At 40.5% G+C, this 22394-nt stretch overlaps 1 protein-coding gene across 3 annotated transcripts in view; it reads left to right on the top strand.

Moving 5' to 3' along the window:
• The window catches only part of fermt2 (FERM domain containing kindlin 2), a 39666-nt gene that overhangs the window by 14802 nt on the left and 2470 nt on the right, over positions 1-22394 (top strand). The window contains exons 3-16 of one of the 3 annotated variants that reach the window (XM_088432723.1): positions 851-1084; positions 6348-6476; positions 8804-8836; positions 11434-11659; positions 11738-11840; positions 11935-12042; positions 14085-14219; positions 15367-15416; positions 15829-15953; positions 16036-16142; positions 16214-16432; positions 19867-19887; positions 21353-21477; positions 21636-21777. In XM_088432723.1, coding sequence (XP_088288849.1) covers positions 851-1084; positions 6348-6476; positions 8804-8836; positions 11434-11659; positions 11738-11840; positions 11935-12042; positions 14085-14219; positions 15367-15416; positions 15829-15953; positions 16036-16142; positions 16214-16432; positions 19867-19887; positions 21353-21477; positions 21636-21777 — 1757 coding nt within the window. The remainder of the gene's footprint in view (positions 1-850; positions 1085-6347; positions 6477-8803; positions 8837-11433; positions 11660-11737; positions 11841-11934; positions 12043-14084; positions 14220-15366; positions 15417-15828; positions 15954-16035; positions 16143-16213; positions 16433-19866; positions 19888-21352; positions 21478-21635; positions 21778-22394) is intronic. The other 2 variants (XM_088432725.1, XM_088432724.1) reach the window with 2 other exon arrangements.

Below are 22394 nucleotides of genomic sequence, written 5' to 3'. Positions count from 1 at the left end.
AGAAATGTCCTTGGTGAATGCATTCCTTTCGATGAAAGGAATTACATTAGAACAAGGGTTATGGCAATTTTTTAGAATTATTTTTAGAATCATTTTTCGTATTGATTCCATCAGTTCTTATATGGGGGCACAAGTACCCCCTTAGGGCAAACCCTGGAATTTTAAGGCCCCGGCTAAAAGGTTGCTTGGAACAAAAAAACAAAACAAACACAAAACACATTTATTTAAAAAAAAAAATCACTCAAATATTTTTTATGCTTTGGCCTACACTTTCAAGTGCTTTGGTTCCCCGTTTGGAGGGTCATTCTTGTAGGTCTTTATTATTAAATTCTTCTAAATTCTTAATATCTTTTTTGCAGTTTATACCTTTTTATTTCTTATCTGATAATATTTTATAATTTTTTATGCTTTTATTTTGCTTCTGTGAACAATGCCATTCACTTTTTTTTTTTGTAAGTTAAATAACCAGAGTACATTTGAAACCTTTAGCCCAGCCCGCCACAATATTTTCCAATTCTCATGTGGCAGCTGGGGAAAAATATTTGACCTAGGACTACTTGAAGGCACTTCAGGAAATTCATAGGATTTTATCAGGGTAAAATAAAATATGTCTTGATACCGCTACTGATGTAGTTCCAAAGTTTAATAAATCATACATTGATGCTACAGCACTCTGCTTTAGGTCTTTGTTGTTCATCCAAAAACACTTTTTGCTGGTAAGGTGGTACTTGGCTGGGAAAAAAATAAAATAAAAAAATATTGCATCCCCCCACACACACTCACATACATTCAAGCTTCTTCCTTGTTTGTACAGTACATTTTTATGCTAACAAAATGCCCTCGCCTCCAGATGTGAAGAAGGACTGGTCGGACCACGCACTGTGGTGGGAGAAGAAGAAAACATGGCTGCTGAAGACCCACTGGACGCTGGACAAGTACGGCATCCAGGCCGACGCCCGGTTGCTCTTCACGCCGCAGCACAAACTCCTGCGCCTGCAGCTGCCCAACATGAAGCACATGAAGGTCAAAGTTAACTTCTCCGACCGCGTCTTCAAAGCTGTCTCCGACATCTGCAAGACCTTCAGTAAGTGGATTGGTATTTTTTTTTCCCCCGCAATATATTGCAGAATCACGCATTGTTCCTCAATTCCCACCACTAATGTTTACCCAACATGCTCAGTCAGCTCTGCCAAGTGGTAGCGCACTGTTTTCTCTTGACTCTTGTTCTTGGAAGCCGGGCTCCATCTTGTCTTGGTCTTCTATTTGGTAAACACACATTATCATTTTTGGCTTGGAACACAGCAAATAGGAATCATGCAATATCAGAAGCCTGCTCACTGGATTAGTCCCTGAGACAAGGGTGATAAGAAGGTAGATGTCTGGCTCGGTTCTCATGGACAAAAATGTTACTTTCAACGCAACAGGACAGGAGAAATCAGGTGTCAGGTGTTTAACTTCACACCCATATCACACTGTTATTGCAAAATACCTTAAAGGAGCTCTACACATCAAGGAGACGTTGGCAGTCGGAACTTATCATCTACCGTTAGCTTGGTTTGGCAAAATACCGTCGGAGCGTCGGCATTCATCGCAGGGCGATCGGGTTGGGTCCGTTGGCACAAAGTTCACTGATTGGCTAGCAAAGCAAGCGAATTAGCGCACAAAATGAGAACAGAAAATGACTAACGTGGAAAAAGTGGGACAAAAGTTGAAACCTTCATAAAGAGCAGCATCATTTTGTTAGCTTATATTTGTCAATATGAGTGCCAGCCAAGTAAAAATGGATTTTTGACGTCGATAGCAGTCAATGGTAGTGAATGAGTTAAAAGGGGCTGATGTCACTGACTATCGCATTATCCTGTCGTGGAGCTCACAGTCAGAGGTTAGTCACCTTAAACCAACTCCCGCCCACTTTTCCTTGCCCCCCAGTGCCCCTTATGAACCTGTCCATCATGGAGGGGCACAGCACACCTGTTGTGTCCTTCTTATTGGCAGGCAGGATCATGTGGCGGTGCTCCCATTTTCACTGGCCATCTTTTCGAGACTTGCAGCAATGGAGGCATTTTTTTATCAGAGCGCCTCATGACCGACAAATGACACATTTTCATGGAGTGTAAAGAGGGATATAGAGAAGTTGTTTTGGAAAGCAAGGAGTGGCTTGTCGCTTAGACTGGTGCCGTCCTGGTCAGGAATGCATCTGTAAGATATCTATTTTAGCCGCCTAAAAAGTCAGGACAAATTGTTTTTGGCAGACTCTGTGCATGCTGAACCGTTACAAGATTTGGCCGTTAAGGCGTCACATGGCAAAATGCAGACGAATGTGCTCTTTGTAAGAAGTCAAAAATATCAAACATTTATCCCTTTTAACTTTTATTAAGAGGTTCTCACACGCCTGTTGAGCTCAATCCTTGAGTGTTTTTTATTGAGTTGAAAATTGGCACCAGTCTCAAATTGTATGATGTAGACCAACTGTAATTTCACTTTCAGCTGCGTTATCACCAGCCAAAACTCCTCAACACGGAGACTCCCATTCATAAGCAGTGTCGGAAGTCCAAAGAACACTCCCGTCATAAAATCGTCTTCTCCCAAGTTCGTGGGCAGTCTGACACAGACACTTTTTTTAACAGGCTTTGACGAGAGTGCTAGCTATTATTTTAATAATCAATTAATGTAGTTATTTTATCAGTCGACGAATCCGATTTAAAAAAAAAAAAAAATCATTTCTATACCTTCATTCAAAACTAAGGAATTTTGAATTGAGTGTGCTCAAATACAGATAAAAAAGAACTCAGTTACTGGTTTGGGCCATAATGGGGAAAAAAACAAAACTGTCTCTCAACTACAGTGTTTGTTTATCAGCCACTGTATGTGATCCACCATACTACCAATGGTAAATTTATGGGTTTTAACATTTTATGATGCAGTTCCACAACAGTGTTTGTTTTTCACCAAAAAAACCCTCATCTGCCTTTAATCAGAATCACCTCCTCACTCATTTGTCCAGTCAGACATGGGCTTGTCTTGTCTAGACATCCCAGAGTTAACTTCAGTCACCTTTTCCGTGTTATACACCGCTGCACAGAGCACCATTGTTTACCTCCTCACGATAGTCTTCACAAGTGACTAGCGCATGACCAGAACTGCAAGTAGTAAGGGGGCCAGAGTACCACCACTTAATATAAACAAGAGTCAGGTTGCTCTACTTAAAGGGCAAGTCAACTCCAAAATGTTCTTCTTTATATGCATATTTTCTTTGTAGCCCTGTGAATCTAATTTCTGATTAATTGTATTTTTAGAATATGATTTAAGCAGCAAAATTCATCCTTTTGGCAACCATTTTGCCACTTATTCTGTAAGCAAATCCCAAAACGCTTCAGTCTCTTACAATTTATGTTAGGACCCTTCGAGGTATACCAATTTCAAAACAGAGGAAACTAATAAGGCATTTACTTTCTCAGATTTTTTTGTCTTCATTTAATATTTTTGTTTCTCTATTCCCATTTCATTTGGAATTACATCCAAAAGTTGTGAAGTGTAGCATGATTATGCCTTTTTGCTGATGCTAGTAGTAGTTAGCAATATGTTTTGATGACACATTTCGCACACAAAAACATGGCAGCTGTAATGTATGTACAACAAGAATTTTTAATGGAGAATAGTTGAGGGCAGTGATATAATATTTTATCGTTATTGTTGGGATTCCCTTTAATCCTTTGTTTCTTTTATAATAATTTCTTTATTTTGATAAAATGCAGATGTTCCATTGTAGGCTGCCATTGTTGTGTTATGGTCGACTTTTTTTTGGCATTCTGACTGTAATACATGTTTTAGGGATCCAACACACCTTAATGTCATTGCAAATCTGCTTTAATTTTTGTTTTGACAAATATCATCTAATACTAGTGTGCTTTTTCTGTCGTATAAATTGGCTGGAATTTCTCGGTCCACATTTTATTCGTCTCATCTTAACTGCTTCCAGTTTTATTGATCCACTAGCCGAGAAGCCTAGTGAGTTTCTCTCTGAGGTTGCATTTGAAATAGATAAGGGAAATATCAGCAAAGACAATCACCCTTTGTTTTAGTCCATGTAGGGATTTTTGTGATTGCTCCCCTGCTCTATAAATTTAGAACGTGATGGTGTGGTGGTTGGCCTTAGTCATAGAAGTGAATCATGTGTTCCAGGGAGCACACATCTCCAGCAGCTTTTTATTATTTTTTCTTTACTGCTGGAATTAAGTCAAGCCCTCAGTTTTGGCTGAAGTCCTGCTCACTGCCACAAGTCTGCTGAATGGAAGATCCCCACTTCTTCTAGAGGTGTCAATTCCGCTAATGGACCTTGTTTTTGTTTTTTCAAGCGTCAACACTCCCGGCCGCAAATACGTGGCAAGTGTCGGGAAACTTTTTTTTTCCCGCTGGTGAAATATTGTGAACCCATAATTCAACGTACGCTTACTGGGTTCGTCAGCAATAAATTAGAAAACTACTAGCGGGGAACAGCTAGCCACACATATCTTTATGATTCCATCACTGAGGTAGAAGCCTTGCACATGATAGTGGGTTATGTATTTATCATTTATATTGTGGTAAATTAGAAAAGATACATGTATTACAATGATTTCACTCCAATTATCTTTTTGTGGTAACTAAAAATGCCACATGTCTGTCAAAACACACAGAGACTTATGTGTGCCTGTGTTAGAGGCCAGTTGAGCGGGTCTGAAGCTCGGCAGCGCTCCTCCAGCTCACATGGCTGTATAAGGGCACAGGGATTGCGCTTTAACGCTACAGTAGAGCTGGAGGAGGAGAGATCGGAGAGCAAGGGAGTGAGAGTGAGCGAACTCCCATCTGGTAGTTTTTAATACCCTGGAATGCTTTTGCTTTAGTTACACAAAGCAAACAAGGAGCTTTCTTGCTACCATGTTCTCCCTCTGCTCACGCTTCCCTAAACAGTCTTCAATCACACACCACCATCTATTATCCTAGCTCCACCAACTTACATTGAAACCACCAAAATTGTCAAAACAATTTCATTTTCATTGAAAAGTACTTGAAAATGTACATTCCAGCTCGCTGTGCTTTTAAAGTGATAGCAAGAGGATATGTGGAAAAATCTGATAACCATTGAACCGAAAATAATTTGAAGCAAGGTGAGCATTTCTCTTGGAGGATCAGAACAATATTTCACACCGTAGAAAGCTCGGGTACCTCATGGTTAGCACTCCTGCCTTACAATTGTAAGGTTCTAGGTTTGAATATCAGCTCTGGCCTCATTTGGAATTTACATGCTCTCCCTTTGCATAATTGCTTCACCGAAGACTATAAGTCGTCCATCGCAAATGGGGTTGTCAGGATTTTATCCTTAGGTGAGTTGCTGCTACTTATTTACTTTAAATCTCAAAAGAGGCTAAACTATGTATTGTGGTTTTTATTGTGTGTGTGTGTGTGTGTGTGTGTATATATGTGTATACAACCCTGCTGTGGCTCTACTTGAGGGGTGATTTTATATATATATATAATATATATATATATATATATATATATAAAAAATCACCCCTCAAGTAGAGCCACAGCAGGGTTCAAATGCCTCATCATGTCAAATACCTCAAATTTTGTTCAACAAATTATAGTAAAACATATCACCCGCAGGTAAAATTTAACAAGCACTTGCTCAAAACCATAATGGCCAACAATTACATGCATTTGAGAATAGAAGGACATTGTGTGTTGGCCATCTTATTTAATACCTCTATGAATTGACATCAGTTTTTTGGCCCTCAGCCTTTTCACATCAACGCTCACCCCAAAGCCCATCGTCTTGTGACATGTCTTCTTTTGCCCAGTGATGCTTCCCTGGCCTTTGAGACCCGGGAAGGGGGGTAAAGAGTGGAAAGAAACTGTTCTGTTTTAGTCATTATATCAAATTGTGAGCTCTTTGCACACACTCACACACACACTGTTAAGATATGTTTAAAGTTCTACTGTTCATCAGCAACCCAATAGCACTAGTGTGTGCGAGAGTTTGAAAAATGGTTGTTGAAAGTGGGGGTGGGATGCTTGAGGTTGTGTCTGGCCTGTCTCACTTGGGGATTACACTCTAAGCGAAGATTTGTGGGGGCCTTGAGAAAAGGGATTTGCCATTTTTCCAGTCCTCATGTGCCGCAGCTGTTTCAGAATTTCTTACCTTCTCTCATGGCCCTGTGCTAGCTTGCGCCATAGTCTTTTTTAAGGCTCCTTTTTTTTTTTTCAAATATATATTTTAATGATCATTCTCAGTGTTTTGTCCCTTCAGTTTTGGCATTTAGGTTCAAGCAATCAACCATTCGTTCATCCTATATCTCTTTCTCCAGATATCCGTCACCCAGAGGAGTTATCTCTACTGCGCAAGCCACGTGATCCCAAAAAGAAAAAGAAAAAGTTGGAGGAAGCTGAGGAAGATGATCTGGAGTTGGAGGGTCCGCTCTTAACCCCTGGATCAGGTCAGTGTGAGGATATTATGCCATGAACTAAAACGTGTCATTCTCACATGGTTCCCATGGTGCGTCCTTGTTGAATTTCGGTCCGACAGCCACCGAAGATGCGCCGATCCAAATATACGAGCCCTGCGTGGCCTCTGCAGCCCCGGCTTCCTCAGTGGGGAGGATGACGGATGGTTGAGATTCCACACATAGTTGGTCACGCTGCCATTTTAAACCCCTGACTGTGCTGCGCAACACCACCACCCAGCTTTAGCCTAACCAGTTCTGAGTTATGACCCAAGTGGACTGGGAGAAGGGCAACCCCACAGGGTATGCACCACTATTACCATTATAAGCACACAGAAACAAATCTTACATTTGTGTGTGCAATTTACATCCCAAAAACACAATTTTTTACTAATGCAGGACAGCGGCAACACCTAAAAAATTCCGTCATTACATTTCCTCCAGGGTGTTTTTTCTGTTTGATGGTGCCAAGGGTTCACTTAACAACAAGAATGTGCACAATTCGTTTCCCTCCTATCAGATTACATGCTATAGCTAGCCAAATTGCAAGGCGTTATTCCGTCCCGTGTGTAAGGGCCTGGCCGGTTAACCCGTCCCTCATGATTGAAATCACGATGAGGAAGGAAGCGATGCAATCACTTTCAAGGCCAACTTCATCGCTAAAATCCACTCCTGCACGCTTAAAGGTCAGAGAGCAAAGATTCAGAAGTTTTTCTTGAACTCTCGAATCCCTCTACAAAGCATAACTGTGTTTATATAAGTATACAGCAGTTTAAACGCCAAATAAAATTCTTTATCTGTCTTCTGCAGTTTGAAACACCCGCCACCATGTCTCGGTATTTTTAGAGCCGTGATGTCACATATGCATTGTGAATAGGGATTTAACAGCTGTTTCACAATGTATTAGCCCCCTCTGTTTTTGAAGCTTTGAGACTTCTGTTGGCTCTTGTGTGTTTAAAATCTTCTTTTCGTCGATTCAAAAACGTTGCTCTGCCCCGGAAATTGTGTGGTATTGCCACAGTGTAGCCTGCTTTCTAGCTATTACACCGGTACCCCTAGCAGCGGAGCATTGTAGAGTAACTACAATTGTGATGCCTCAAGCTTAGGTAGAAACAATGCATATTTAAAACCTAGTTTATAATCTAACTATGGTTAACAACTTCTTGGAACTGACATGTACTGTATACTACAATACATACTACATAAGTACAATGAAAGTTTTGTTCTCTGACCTTTTAATGTGTAATATTGTGCATAGCAGGATTGGACATTTTTCGTGAATTTCCTTCTTCTGTCTTGGACAAAAGGAACAACACAATCAACTATCACATTTCAATGCTTTCAATGGTAAACATTTTTCAAATCCGGCTTTCATTCCAGTGTCTTGTAAAATATATTAGCACCACCCATTGAGCAGTTATGCGTGACTATTGCTCACCTTTCACTGACTTCATATTGACTTCTTTGGATTTCCAACAACTTGATACGGAATCAAATATCAATTCCACACATAATTGTCTGGATTTTCCACAGAAATTTGTTCTGACCATCACCAGCAAATGAATGTGATACAGCCTTTTTTAATTTGATGTGAGAATTTTTCTCTCGCATAACTAAACTTTCCCTCATTGAATTTTTGCACCTATTTAAGAGAGCAAATGAATTTGACCGCATCAACAGTGGCGCTACTGGTGGTCCGTTTTGACCAAAGTAATCAGAGTATTATTTTTTCCCACCTATTGACTTTATTTTCTATACCAATTTGGTTTCATACCCACAGTTGAAAATTTTGGTTAAACACATAAATAATAGCATAGCCTCACCATGGAGTACGAGCCACAAATAACAGTCTGTGGATTGCGCTGAGGTTATATGACGAATTATTTCCACTTGGAGACTGGAGACCTCACCCTGTATCTTTTAAAATGTACAATTTAGAAAATGTCCAATGCCAAGAACATTAAAGAACGTAGAACGGGTCAATTTTTAATGTTGAGCTAGTGTCTCCGAGTTCTTGGCTGGCATGCCAGCACATTGTGTTAGACTTGAGTCAGCATTGACACTCGGGACATCACAACAACACATCGCCAGTTTGCGACACATGAATGAGTGTCTCGGAATAGGCGGACCTTCCCGTGCCTTGACAGACGGCTTGAGTCATTACCACCATCACCTGCGAATATGAACGCTCTCCTCATACTTTTTTCCTTTCACTTCTGTTTCTCCCCCCCTTGAAACAAATAAATGATACTGAATGTTTGTTCCCATTGACTTTTCCTCCACTTTCCTCTTTTTTTTCTGCCCTTCTTTCTTCATCCTAGCCTCTGAGATAATATACATCGGACCAGTCAAAGGTAAGTTTTCCCCCCCTGTCTTCTCTTGTTTCTCCAGCACTGCCGGTGCTTCCTCGCCATCGCCTTTTCCCTTTCCTTCATTCCCACCCCTACCACAGCTGCTGTGTAGATATCACATGAGGTCCGTAACCTTCGCAGGGCTCGCTGCAGTCTGGCTCGTCCGACTCTTCTGAGGGCAAGTCAGCTGATTGGCTTTCCCTCGATGGGCTGTAGTGACGGAGAATAGGTGACCTTGTCATTTTCGGTAGTGGATTCGGAGTCGCCCGTAAGAGGGAATTGTGCAAATACTGACCAGGGGGGTGAAGTTCAACACTTGAGACTATCACCCAGATGGGTTGAAAGTAATTGTAGCTATCTTACATTCATCATATGAAGACACTTTAAATTGACAATGCAAAAATACATTTGGGGGTTAAATGTTTACCAGTTTAGTTCATATAATGTCAGAAAATTAACTAATATATTTATCAGTTTCGTAGCGTTAAATCAGATGTTTGCATGTATTTTTTTTTTTTTGATTCGACACAGTAAAAAGTCTGCTTTCATAGAGGATAAAATAAACCTGAGAATACTGTATTTCCAGTAAAGAGAGAACCTCTCAGCATGTGGACAATTTCAGGTCTTTAATTGATTTAACAATTTACAAAAAATAATTCTTTATTATTTCGGTAATCTATGCCTATGTTTTGAATATTGTTTCTTCCTTCCGATAAAAAAAACAGTTTTTCGAGGATATTCCTCCTTTTTAAGGAGTTAGAGTTTACATCTCAGTCTTAGCCTTTGGTGGTCTATCTATGAATCTTGTGTGGGAGTCTTAGGGAGTTAATGCACGCCAGCTTTCTAAATGACTTGAACTTGCATATCGGAGTTTGTAAACAGGATGGAGGAGTTGTGTTTTTTCAACCAGCTTTTACATAGTCTCCACTCTTGGAATTCCTCGAGACCCCTGTGGGAGTGACTGGTAGGGCCCATCCTGACCCGCTGAACTCGAGCATTAGCGAAAATCCACCAAGGACCGCATGAATATCACCCTGAGGATGGGTGGCCCCCTCGAGCTTGCACCCTGTTCTCATGACCTCTGTTTGAAACACAAACCAAGCTCACTTCCTGATTTCAGAAGGGATTTCGGCACAGCGGGAACGGTGGGGTCACGATGTTTGACGGAAACAACGGGATCCGATTCACGCCGATTCATTGTTCAATATTCGAGTATTTTGGCTCATATCCCCGGAAAGCTTTCCGCTTCCACTCTGTGCCAAGTCGTGTGATGTAGTTTTCTGCGTGGAGTGCACTCCTGCCCCACTTTACTCACAAAGGGGGGTACACACATAAAGGTAGCCTGGCAACTTTCCAGCACGATTTCCCTCTTACTCACAAAAGCTGACAAATGCCTGATTATCCCACGGCTCTGAATCAACCTTTTCCAAACACACGCTATTTAAAATACAGCCTCTGAGTCTTACCACAAGATAAGGAGATTCAGCAACGGAATTACCAGATAAGCCAATATCTGTCCTAGCTTTCTTTTTTTGTAGTGGCGGGGTTTTCAATCTTTTGTGTGTACCCCACTAAAGTGGGTAAACCTTTATCATCTCGTGCATCGTGTGCATGCTGATCTATATCGGTCTCATCAGGAAAACATTGCTGAAGCCACTCATCTGCAACGTGTGGAGCTGGTACATGGCTGGGCTGCTAATAAGTGTGAGAGTGTTCTGTTCACCTTCAGTATTTTTCAATGCACATCACTTAACTATATACAGTATAGTGGAGCAGCTAAATGTGATTTTTGTGGCAATCATTCAGCTGATGTTACAAGCATGAAAATTGGAATGAATATACGTACATTTTAAGTCACTATTAGAGCGAATAAAAGTGCTAGTCATCAAAAATTATGAAATGGCTTCCATTTTTCTTTCAAAACGCTCTTCAGTGCACTGAAATCTGCCGCAAACTATAAAAAAATTACTGAGCCAGGAATGACTAATGCTATCCAGATAGACTACAGATGGCTCAGGATTTAAATGATATTGGATGAGTGATCCAGTTTAAAAATGTTTCATTATGTGCAGTGAACAGGTTAATGGTGGATTTAACTTCATTAAGTGCGCTCAAAGGGATTTTTCTTTAAACAGTATTATCAATTTACTTTGATTGTGAAAAGACAAAATCTGCATATAATTAAAACCTATCGAATGCATTGCATTGGAAGGAAACAACCTGTATTTTTCATTAATTTTTAAAATAATCTGCCATTTTTTTCCTGGCATCATCCTAAAAATAATCCACATCAATCAGGCCCTATTATATAGCAATACTGTGGACCTGGCCTACTGAATAATATACTAGCCAATTACTTGGGAGCCATTTTGGCGTTTTTTTTTTTTTTTTCTCACTAAATTTTATTCATAAAAAAATGTTTATTTTTTTTGTTGGCTAGCACTAGCCTATCTCACAATGCTTGTATGCTGTATCACCAAAAATGTTTTTTTTTTGGTTGTGTGGGTTTTTTTTTTTTTTTTTTTTAGTGTATCTGCTCCACTATAAGTTGGTTTGTTACCCAAGATTCTAAAATGAGCCGCTGAACGGATGCCTTTCAGGAAGCATCTACTCCAGCCCGGGCTTGTACAGCAAGACGATGACGCCCACGTACGACTCACGGGACGGCAGCCCGCTGTCGCCCACGTCCGCCTGGTTTGGAGACAGCCCCCTGTCGGAGGGCAACCCCGGCATCCTCGCCGTCAGCCAGCCCATCGCCTCCCCGGACATCCTCGTCAAGCTCTACAAGCCGCAGTCTCTACTGGATAAGGCCAAGATTAACCAGGGGTGAGGTGGAACTTTACTTTGTCGCTTGGTGCGCTATATTTTGGAGGTTGGACCACGATTGCAATTTTGTATGTTCAGGTGGTTAGACTCCTCCAGGTCTCTGATGGAACAGGACGTCAAAGAGAATGAGGTGTTGCTGCTAAGGTTCAAATACCACAGTTTCTTTGATCTTAACCCAAAGGTAATTTCACTTCCACTGTCTTATACAGTAGTTTTTAAGATTCACACATCTGACTGTTGTGCCATACTGGTGTAAACGACCTCTCGCTCCCTAGTATGACGCTATTCGGGTGAACCAGCTCTACGAGCAGTCCAAGTGGGCCATCTTGCTGGAGGAGATCGAGTGCACGGAAGAGGAAATGATGATGTTTGCCGCCTTGCAGGTAAAGCTGACTTTTTACTTTGTCTCACCTGCTTTGTAGCGGTGCAACAATTCTTTGTATAATCAATTGTTTCATTAGTTTTATTCAAAATATTCTTACGGTTTAAGTTTGTATCAGAAAAGAGTGTGTGACGAACACACTTAAAATCATTCATGACAGACAGAAACTATAACTACAATGTGGCCCACGATAAAAATGAGTTTGACTCCCCTAATATTTTGTTTTTGTTAATTACAACTGTAGCTTCAACCTTGGTCTACCTCTGTATAGTCTACAGGGTTGTGCCTTAAGTATTTCAGACCCTTGTTCAAAAAAAAAAAAAAGTGTGTGTGCCAGGATCTTTAGGACGCCACCCTGTCCTCACTCCTGGGGTTAATTATAGAGTATCTTCTGGCCACAGGATGCTGCATTTTTGGCCCCCCGAGATCAACCAGTGCCCAGCGGGACACTGTTCTCGCTCATGAGTTTCATCTGCGCGGTTATAATTAACTGGTTTCCCGTTACTCCTCACTCGGGAGAGACTCTAATCCAACTTGGGTGTTTGGGCGCTCCCCGCTGTTTGATACTATTTTTCATCAAGCCTCGCATGAGCTCACGGTGTTGGCTGAGGTTTCACGAGAGGGGAAGGTGGATACTACAGTCTAAATAAAGAGCCTGCAATTCCTGCATTCAGTTGGCGGCACATTGAGATGAGATAATCAGGTGTTAGAAAATAGACTCAGGCGTCGTTGTGAACTTTGCAGCTAGCAGGAAACAACCTCGCCAGGCCTTGCAAATGTTTAAAAGGCAGCCGTAGACAAGTGATGAGTCACATTTGCGGCCTTTGTCCCACATTGGCTAACCTTAACTATGAGCGTGTGTCTGTGTGAGTTTCACAGGTTGACAGCTGTTCATTCAAATAACGGAAGGGGATTGGTATTAGAAATAGCGTTTGTCAACGGCCTAGGTTTAGCGTTGTTGTTACTAATGTTGACACCTCCTTTTACTTCTCACCTCCGAGCCTTCTGGGCTGCATGGTGGCCATGTGTCCATCTCACCTTTTTTTTTTTTTTTTTTTTTGTCGCACATTTCTGCTGAGTTAATGCAAATATATTGAAACTTACCAAGTGTATGTAATGTTTTCAATGTTTACAAAACGCACACACACACACACACACACACACACACACACACACACAAACCACAATGCGGGACAGCCAATCAACTTCGGAAATGTAAAACAGGAAACAAAACTATAGTGCGGCCTTCCAGATTAAAAGAGTACATTTCAAAATAAGATTGAAGTAAACATAGCTAGCTTCTTTGATTGAAAACAATGCGGTAACACCCTTGGTTAATATTAACGACTGTAAGCAACTCACACGCTGGCTCCTAATATATAGATACAGACTCGACCCAGTTTTCAGGTTTGCCTAATATATTCAGTAATGGCTAGTATTATATAAATTATGTACTAAAGAGATCAATTACTTTAGGTAACTAAGGGATGAAGTCATTGATTACTTAAGTACTTCTACTAATCAATTACTTGATTAATGAATTACTTTGTCACTTAATTACCTAAAGTAATTGATGACTTTAGTATGTAATTACCTAAAGTCGTCAATTACCTGGGACTTGTCACTTTTAGACTCTCCTTTAGGCAAACATTCAAAATTTTTTGAAAAAACTTTAGCACCTACTGTAGGATTGAATGTCTGGACTCATGGAAAAAAGACTTAAAATAAATCTTTGTTATTGAGCAAGTTAATAAAAACTGAGAAGATAGGATTACTCTAGCTGTACTTTTTTTGAATACTTGATATAGCCCAGACAGACAAATTCTTACTGTATCTCCTGTGGCCCCCATAAAAGTTGAGTTTGAGACCCCTTTTGTAGAAAGACAGCACTGTTAGCAAAACGAAAACCAAATTATTTCACTGAAGAATGTTTATTTTGGGATGCAAGTGATCTGAGTCACAAGTGTGCTCACGGAACAAATTAAACTCAAATGTTCACGATTCCGTCATGGAGTGTAAGGCGTCCTCTCTCTCTCCCGCCAGTACCACATCAACAAGCTGTCCATCATGTCATCGGACAACCACATGAACAACAGCGAGAAGGAGGTGGATGAAGTGGACGCCGCCCTATCCGACCTGGAGATCACGCTGGAGGGAGGCAAGACGTCCAACGCGCTGGTAGGGAAACCCCTGGGACTTGAACCTTCCCAAAATCGCAACAATTTCAAGTTCCGCAACATTTTATGAGACAAAAGAAAACCTCAAATGTAAAGAAAAGCAAAACAAACAAAAAGCATCTGCTGTCAACGGCAAATGTATAGTTAAAAAAAACAAAACGTTACTTTTTGCTTCTCAGAATGCATTGTGTGATGCGTTTGTGTTACTAGTAGTTGTCATATTCAACTCAATTGGGATTCATTTATGTTGGACTGTATTTTAAGATTTTCATTTTTTTCAACAAACCATAAATTTAGTTAGTGTATAGAGTACATAGTGGCATCCAGGCCAAATCTTTGCACAATTTCTTCGCATTGCTCACCTAGTCATTGCTGGGGAAAAAACGAAATATGAATGACAATTCATAAGAATAGTCTTATCAGCAAATTGCATGCTATACATATAAGGACACAAGGTTTTCATAGGGATTTATGTGTAACAAGTGTTACCTGTATAAAACTGCTGTAAATGGTTGCAGTCGATAAAGATATAAAGTTCAGAAAAAGTATCAGAACATTTCAACCATTTGGTTGATTATTTTTGACAGTTGTTTGAATGTCCATAATTGGCCAGCTAATTAATTGGTCAAATCCTCTAAGAAATTGTGAGTGTACCCGCTTCCACAAATTGAAAAACTCTGCAATTGACACCAACCACAAAAGTGTATATTATACCCTAGCTGCCTATTAATGCCACAGGATGGCGCTAAATGACTACCTTTGTTAGAATGGAGCTGCTCAACTCACATCAACTGTTCTTTGGCACCAAGATGCTACTAGTGTCACCCAAAAACAGTCCTCCAATAAGTGAATAAAGTGCAGAACAATGGAAATGCTGTGGCTCACTATACAATTGATTTAGTTTTTATGATGGCATTTTGAGTCTGGAACTAATCAACATTTGTTTTCCTATAGGGGGAAATTGTTAAAACAGTTCCACTTTTGAGGTTCCACTCTCCTCTGCGTTTCTTGTTGCGTAACGGATGTTGAAACCAAATGAAAATAGCTCGATACTCAATGACATCATTGTTTTACCTTGTTAATTGTTCAGATTTTAACTACTTCAACTAATGTTGATGTTTGGATTTGCCCCTCCCTCTTCCTTGCAGGGTGACATCACGTCTATTCCCGAGCTGGCAGACTACGTCAAAGTCTTCAAGTAAGTCCACAGCCGGCCGATATCACAAGACAACGCGTTCATTCAGAAAACATTTAAGCGTGGGGGTTGGACAGCGCATTTATCCAAAAAGCAGGAAGCAGGAAGTGGCCTTAAATAACTGCGAACACGAAGGCCTGTTTAAGATCTACATTGGGGTTGTTTGCCAAAGGCTTTTTGTTTGGCTTTGAAGTTCAAGTCTAAGCGCATTTTAAAGCATAATTACTCAGTCTTTGGCTTTGTGCCTTTGCTGACAGGATGGTGGATCTTGAGTTGGTGGGCAATTAGGGGGTCTCATCAAGAAATCAGAAAAAAATAATGCATATCCTCTTTGACGCTGTAAGCTCCAACCACGGTGAACAAATTTCAGATCAAATCTGGATATGACATGGAAATCTGCCGATGTGTTTTCCAGACCGAAAAAGCTGACACTGAAGGGCTACAAGCAGTACTGGTGCACGTTCAAAGACATCACAATTTCCTGTTACAAGAGTAAAGAGGAGGCTCACGGGACGCCGGCTCACCAAATGAACCTCAGAGGTGCATATGCATAAAGGACACGCAAGCACGTGTGTTTGTATGACATTGTGCTAGCATTTGAACACCGTGCCGTCTACTATAGGTTGCGAGGTGACCCCGGACGTGAACATATCAGGTCAGAAATTCAACATCAAGCTGCTGATCCCCGTGGCGGACGGCATGAACGAGATCTGGCTGCGATGCGATACGGTGAGCCCGCCGCCTTTTGGACCACTTGGGATTCGGGTTCAACGTCAAAACTGGGGAACTTTTATCCACAGGAGAAGCAGTACGCCCACTGGATGGCCGCCTGCCGTTTGGCGTCCAAGGGAAAGACCATGGCTGACAGCTCTTACAACCTGGAGGTTCAGAACATCCTGTCCTTCCTCAAGATGCAGCACATGAACCCCGACCCGCAATTTATCGAGCCCATCACCACGGACATCAACCCCGAGTGCCTGGTGTCACCGCGCTACCTGAAGAAGTACAAGAATAAGCAGGTGAGTTGACGCAGTGTGAATGTGGATCTGGATTTTAGGATCTGCAGAGACTGATTCCCAATCCCAAAACTCAGCAATGTAGTCTGGGTTTTTTTTTTTTTTTAAACACAACTGGTGGTATTAACCAAGTAAAACACACCGGTGACATTAAGTTGTATTGCATACATTGCAAGTCACTATAGCCAAGTCTCCCCTTTCTACAATAAAATATTTTCATATTGCAGTCATTATCATCGTTACATGATGCTAGCTTCATGCAACAATCAGAAAGTTCCCCCTTGGGCTTTGTTTACTTCTGCTATTTATGGTTGAGTTGCGATGTTGTGTAGTATAAGACATATAGATATTTATTTCTTTTAGCATTAAATGATTATTGTTAAATTTGCATCCCTTGAAATTTAGAAATATATATTTTTAAATTAAGTAAGTGTTAAGTATTATGAGTGCTGTCCAGTGTTTTTGTTACTAGTTAATCACAAAATTTTCCATAATTAATTGTGGTTAGTTACATTAGTTTAAAAGCGTTTTTTCTATCACATATCTTTTTATATTCTACTGTTACTATTATTTTCCTGTGAAAAACAACTGTTGAACAAAACTACCAAATCTGGCTCATCGTCACATTTTTCTTTTACTTTTCTCCAAGGAATAAAAATCTCAAACTTGTCTCTTCTCAGTTTAGTTTTGCCCAGCAGCAACACACTCCAGCAGTGTTTATGAGACCCAGTGGATGTAATTTGAGCAGTGTGTTTTGCTCTGAGATTCTACGCCAAATTGTACTACTAAGTGAACTAAGTAAATTTATTATTTTTCCAATGGGCCATCCAAGCTAGAGTTAAAGTGAAACTACGTAAATGTCCATCTTTGTCAAAGTTAGCAGAGCTCGTGCCACAGGAAGTAAATAGACTACTTTATAAAATCTAAATGAATCTCCCTAGTTAACACTTTTACTTTGACAGCCCTAATTAATATTTTCTTTCTAATCCGATCTTTTCCACCATGCTTCCGATCAACATAAAATGACGTGATTGTGCCCGATTTTTGATATCGGGATTGGGACATCCCTGTTTGAGAGGTGTTTGCGGGACAACAGACAGAGAAAAGAGACAAAAAAAAAACCAATCAAACAAGAAAAATGCGATTAATATTTAAGTGCTGAATTGGTGTTTTTGACGGGGACAGACAGAGGAGAAAGGAGGTAACCAACAAGTGTGTCTTCAAGTAAGCAGTGTGTGTGTGAGACCCAAGACGGTTTGCGTTGTGGCTGTGTGAATGTTTAGTGGGAGCGTGTTGATGACTCTGCTGGGGGAGTCCGTCGGGACAGAGTGGCGTCTGATGCGTCCCAGATGGGCGCCTCCTGGCATCGGCCTTGTCTTAGCCTGGAATGCTCTCTTCAGATACGACGCCTTTATAAAAACTTAAGAGTCACTGGACCCCAGTGCCCCCTGTCCATCATTTTCAGAGATGGGGGGAAAAAAAAAGTCAAGCCACTGTGAGCTAGAAGTATATTATACTAATGCAGGAGTGACCAAACATTTTCCTGAGGGTCACAAACAGGGAAATAGAAAAAATAACTAAATAAATGTCTAAGGGCCACTTTATACTTTTTTTTTCTTTAACTTATTAAACGAAAAAAATTAAATCACACGAACATTTACTCAGTTTAAGGCTGCAAGGCAAATTAGATTTTTTTTTTCTCCTGTTTAAAATTGTAGTTTTTAAAATGGCAGTACGGGCCACGTCAAATGTCGTGAACTGCAAAATTGTGGATGTAGTTTGGACACATCGAATGTACCTATCAATCAATAAAAAACAAATAATTATTTTTGATCATTGTTTAAAGAGCTAAAAGTGTCCAAATCTTCAACATTTTAGCCTCTCGCTGATAAATATTCTGATTTATGTAGTCCTCAATAAAAGGAGACTGATTGCTGTCTTGACCCAAAATAAGATTTATTCAAACATCTGCTTTTACTTAGACTAAAATATTCACCATTGTTTCCCAATTTTCTGAGGTTATGGACCAAACCAGTAATTGATTTTTTTTTTTTTTGCACCGTCAATTTGAGAAAATGTTCTGTTTTTTTAAAAAGGGATTTTTTACTATTTCATTGATTGAGCACCTGATTTATTGCTTACATAAATAATCATTATTTGCAGCCCTAATGCATCATAAAGTACAGATAGCTTTAAAATTTACTCAAAGCAAGCATCAGCTGTGTGTGCGTGCACACATGGCAACAGCTGAGTACACGACTGCCATCAACGTGTTAGGAGCACGAGGGTGAGCTGCTCTCATAGCCCCCATCTGGTTTCGTTTCTGTAAAAATGTACACTACAGTAAAATCCCATTACTCACAACTCCTGTAAAGTGAAGAGCACAACTAACATCGCGGGCGTCATAGAAGTATCCGGAAATGGGAGTAGTGAGCGGGGAAAAGTGCCTGGGAAAAGCAATGTCAGCTTTGGTTCCCCCTCCCCATCCCCCTAACCCCCTTCAAAGAGGACTTCCTGTTAGCAGAAAGTCCCAGTGGATGGACACACGCAGAAATTCCCCATCCAAGGCACACACATGTTGAGAAGAGAAAACAACAGCACCATAACAATCAACTTCCTGGGTGTGTGTGGTTGGAAAAACAAACCGCCAGCAGGCGTTCTGTTTGGTACTTTGTGTACGTTGCCCTCTTGTGGCTGTAAAAGGATTTGCAGTTAGAAAACGCAAACATTGTATATTCATATTGTATTTAAATAGTGTGGTCAAGTGAAGATGTTTTATTCTTGTAACATTATTCTGCGTGTTAGATTGTTATGTGAGCTATGGGATTATTATTAACTCATTCAATCCCAAATATATAGTTTTATGGTTTGTTGCTTTAGGAGGGTTTAAAAAATGGCGAGTACTTATTGCAAAATAATCGATGACTCAAGGTAGTTAAGTTCTAAAATAATCAAATACTATAGGTACTGAAGGACTAAAGAAACCAACTGTTGGTACTATAGAAGTATTAACGGACACCATTACTTTTGGTTCTAAAGTACTAAAGTAACCTACTTAAGTACCTAAAGTACAGTACTTGATTACTTTAGTTTTTGATTACCTAAAAGTTAATAACTAGAACTTCATTCATATAGTACCAGACATTTTTAGGCCATCTCTAAAAAAAAATAATGAGCTTTTTGCGCTTCAAACAGAGGACTCTCATACAGAGATCCTGGATTTGAAAGACTTTTGAAAAACTTTGTAAAATTACGTCTTTGGGGTTGAATGAGTACATGCAGAATAAGCAGACAACTGTCTGAAAGTGCAGAATAAGCAGACAACTGTCTGAAAGGCCACACATGATCTTTTCTTTCCTACCTTCTCATCCTTCTGCGTTCATTCGGTTTGATTCTTTCCTCTCCGTTTCCCTTCCCTTCTGTCTTTCCCCTTCCAGCAAGGCTTAATCAGGGATTTGGTAAGTTCCTCCTGAGTGTCCACTGGGTGCATGTTTTGATAACCTGACCACTTGTAGGTAGTAGCCTCCTCATGTAACCGCATCTTTGTGTCAAATAGCGGTCAGTGAGCTAGATGTAGCGTCTAACCCGTTTAACACGCCACCGGCCACATATTTAATGCACGAGATCATCTGCTTCATTGATTAGTTCCACACACAGTTGTCGTCCAGCCGCATCCTTTGAGCTTTTATCTGACCGCTTAATGCCCGAGGAATGTAAAGCTCATCAGCATCTGGAGTTCAACTTTCCACGCCGTACCGGCTCCAAGCATCTCGAGACAGGAAGTGTCTTTTTCTTGAATTAGCTTCAGCTCAAAAGCAGAAAAGATAAAGAAGACTCTTTCACACGGAGACCCTGCATAAAAACAGAACGGACATAGGTGCCTTTTGCACAAAACCCAGTGAAAGCAGGATGTTGGCACAACACTGACAGGGCACATCCCTCAAATCTTGTATGACAGAAAATAGTTTTTCTGTGATGTACATGCTTTAAATCATAATTCAAAATTGTAACCCAGGCATTAAAACTATCCTGCTTTGGCTGAAATAAGAAATTGTCATTGAAAAAATCTTTGGTTTCATGGTCATTAGGAACATTAAAAACAACAATAAATGTTTAAAAATGTGTTTAATAATCTGAATAATAACCTCAAAAATTAACGCTTCAACAAGTTTCCAGCCTATATTCAGTGGTCCATAATAAACTTCAAAAAAAAATAAAATAAAAAATTACAAACACGTAGAAAAACTGACCAGAAATATGTTATAAGCAAATCTTAGGTGTTGTGCCATTTTGACGTTTGTCATGCCGTTACTCTCTGGGTGAAATTTCAGCTCCCAACCCCTCCAGTTTTAGTATAAAAGAAAGTTTAATGAGTTCAAGCTCACTTCTAAGCATATGTTTAAAATTTTAAATGTTCCTAATGGATATGGTGGGCATTAAAGGGTTAAACTCCTTTTTTTGGAAGGGGGGGGGCAAAACACTGTTTGGAAATAGGGTTTCAAACCAATTTGAATGAGCCAAGTTTATGGTTTCAAAGTAGGGAATCAAGCATGGGTTAGGGTTTTAAACTTGAGGTTTCAAGGTAAGTGTAGAATTTTGAAATAGGGCCTCAAGCCTGGGTTCCAGTTTTAAACTAAAGCTCGATCTAAAAATAAGGTTTCTAGCCTGGGTAAGGGTTTCAAACTCTGGTTTGTAAGGGTTACAGTTTCAAAGTCAGGGTGTGCTTCTACAGAAGCGTGTGGTGCACAAACACATTGTGTTTCCAAGGATGTGGACTCCATGCATGCGGTGTTGCACCGGGTTGGTTTTTCCTTGAGTCCTTTGGACTTCAACTTCTCTGTCCAGTCTGGTTTTCATTCTGTGTGGATCTTGGTGATCAACCAATTAGAGGATTTAATAGACGCGCGCTTGTTTATTTTTCAGATCTCGGCCCGCATCCTTGAAGCCCACCAGAACGTGGCCCAGATGAGTCTGATCGAGGCCAAGATGCGCTTCATCCAAGCGTGGCAGTCGCTGCCCGAATTTGGAATCACTCACTTCCTAGCCAAGTACGATTAGCCCCGGAATATTTCGTACGCTTCTCTACTTGAACATATAAGTAAAATGGATTGGAATTATTCGTTCAATACATGCAGTCCCAAATCACTGGAAAAGGGAAATTAGTGTATTGGCTAGCGAGAGTTTGTTGACACGCGGCTGCCATCAGGTTCCAGGGCGGGAAGCGCGACGAGTTGATCGGCATCACCTACAACCGGCTGATCCGGATGGACGCCGGCACCGGGGACGCCATCAAGACTTGGCGCTTTAGCAACATGAAGCAATGGAATGTCAACTGGGAGATCAAGATGGTAAGAAGTCTTTTTTTTTTTTTTTTTTCTTTGCTCAACCTGTTGACCACGATTGACCAGTCGAGGGAGAACGTAGCGTCAGTGGATCGGTTTGGAGACATGGACGGGCTTTCAAAGTAGATTGACAGGTCAGATTAAGAGTGTCAAGATTGGGTTAAGGTTTCTAATTAGCGTTTAATGTCTGTCACGTTTCAAATTTAGGATTCAAAGCAAGGCTAGGATTTCAAATTATACGTACATTTGGGGTTCAAGGGATGATTTGGAGTCTATTTGGGGTTTGGAGCCTTGGTAGGGTTTCAAGGCAGGATTTGGGTCTCAAGGCCAGTGATATTTTCAAATTGGGTTCGAAACATAAATCAGAATTTCAATTTAGGCCTTGATAGTATGTTGGGTTTCAAGATTGTGTTAAGGTTCAAGTCAGTTTTAGAGTGGGGTTCTGATTATGATTTCAAGATATACTGTAAATGAGGTTAGGGTTTCAAAGTGGTTGGAATTTCTTGTTAGTGCTTCAGCGTACACCGGGTTTCTGAGTGTTTGAAGTTCAAGCTAGGGTTAGGGTTTCAAAATAGGTTTTCAGATCAGGGGTCGGTTTTGAAAGTAGGGTTTCAAACCGACAC

The sequence above is a fragment of the Hippichthys cyanospilos genome, chromosome 14, assembly GCF_059441005.1.
Source record: "Hippichthys cyanospilos isolate Australia breed blue-spotted pipefish chromosome 14, RoL_Hcya_1.0, whole genome shotgun sequence".
NCBI lineage: Eukaryota > Metazoa > Chordata > Actinopteri > Syngnathiformes > Syngnathidae > Hippichthys > Hippichthys cyanospilos.
This window is presented reverse-complemented; position numbering and strand designations above follow the sequence as displayed.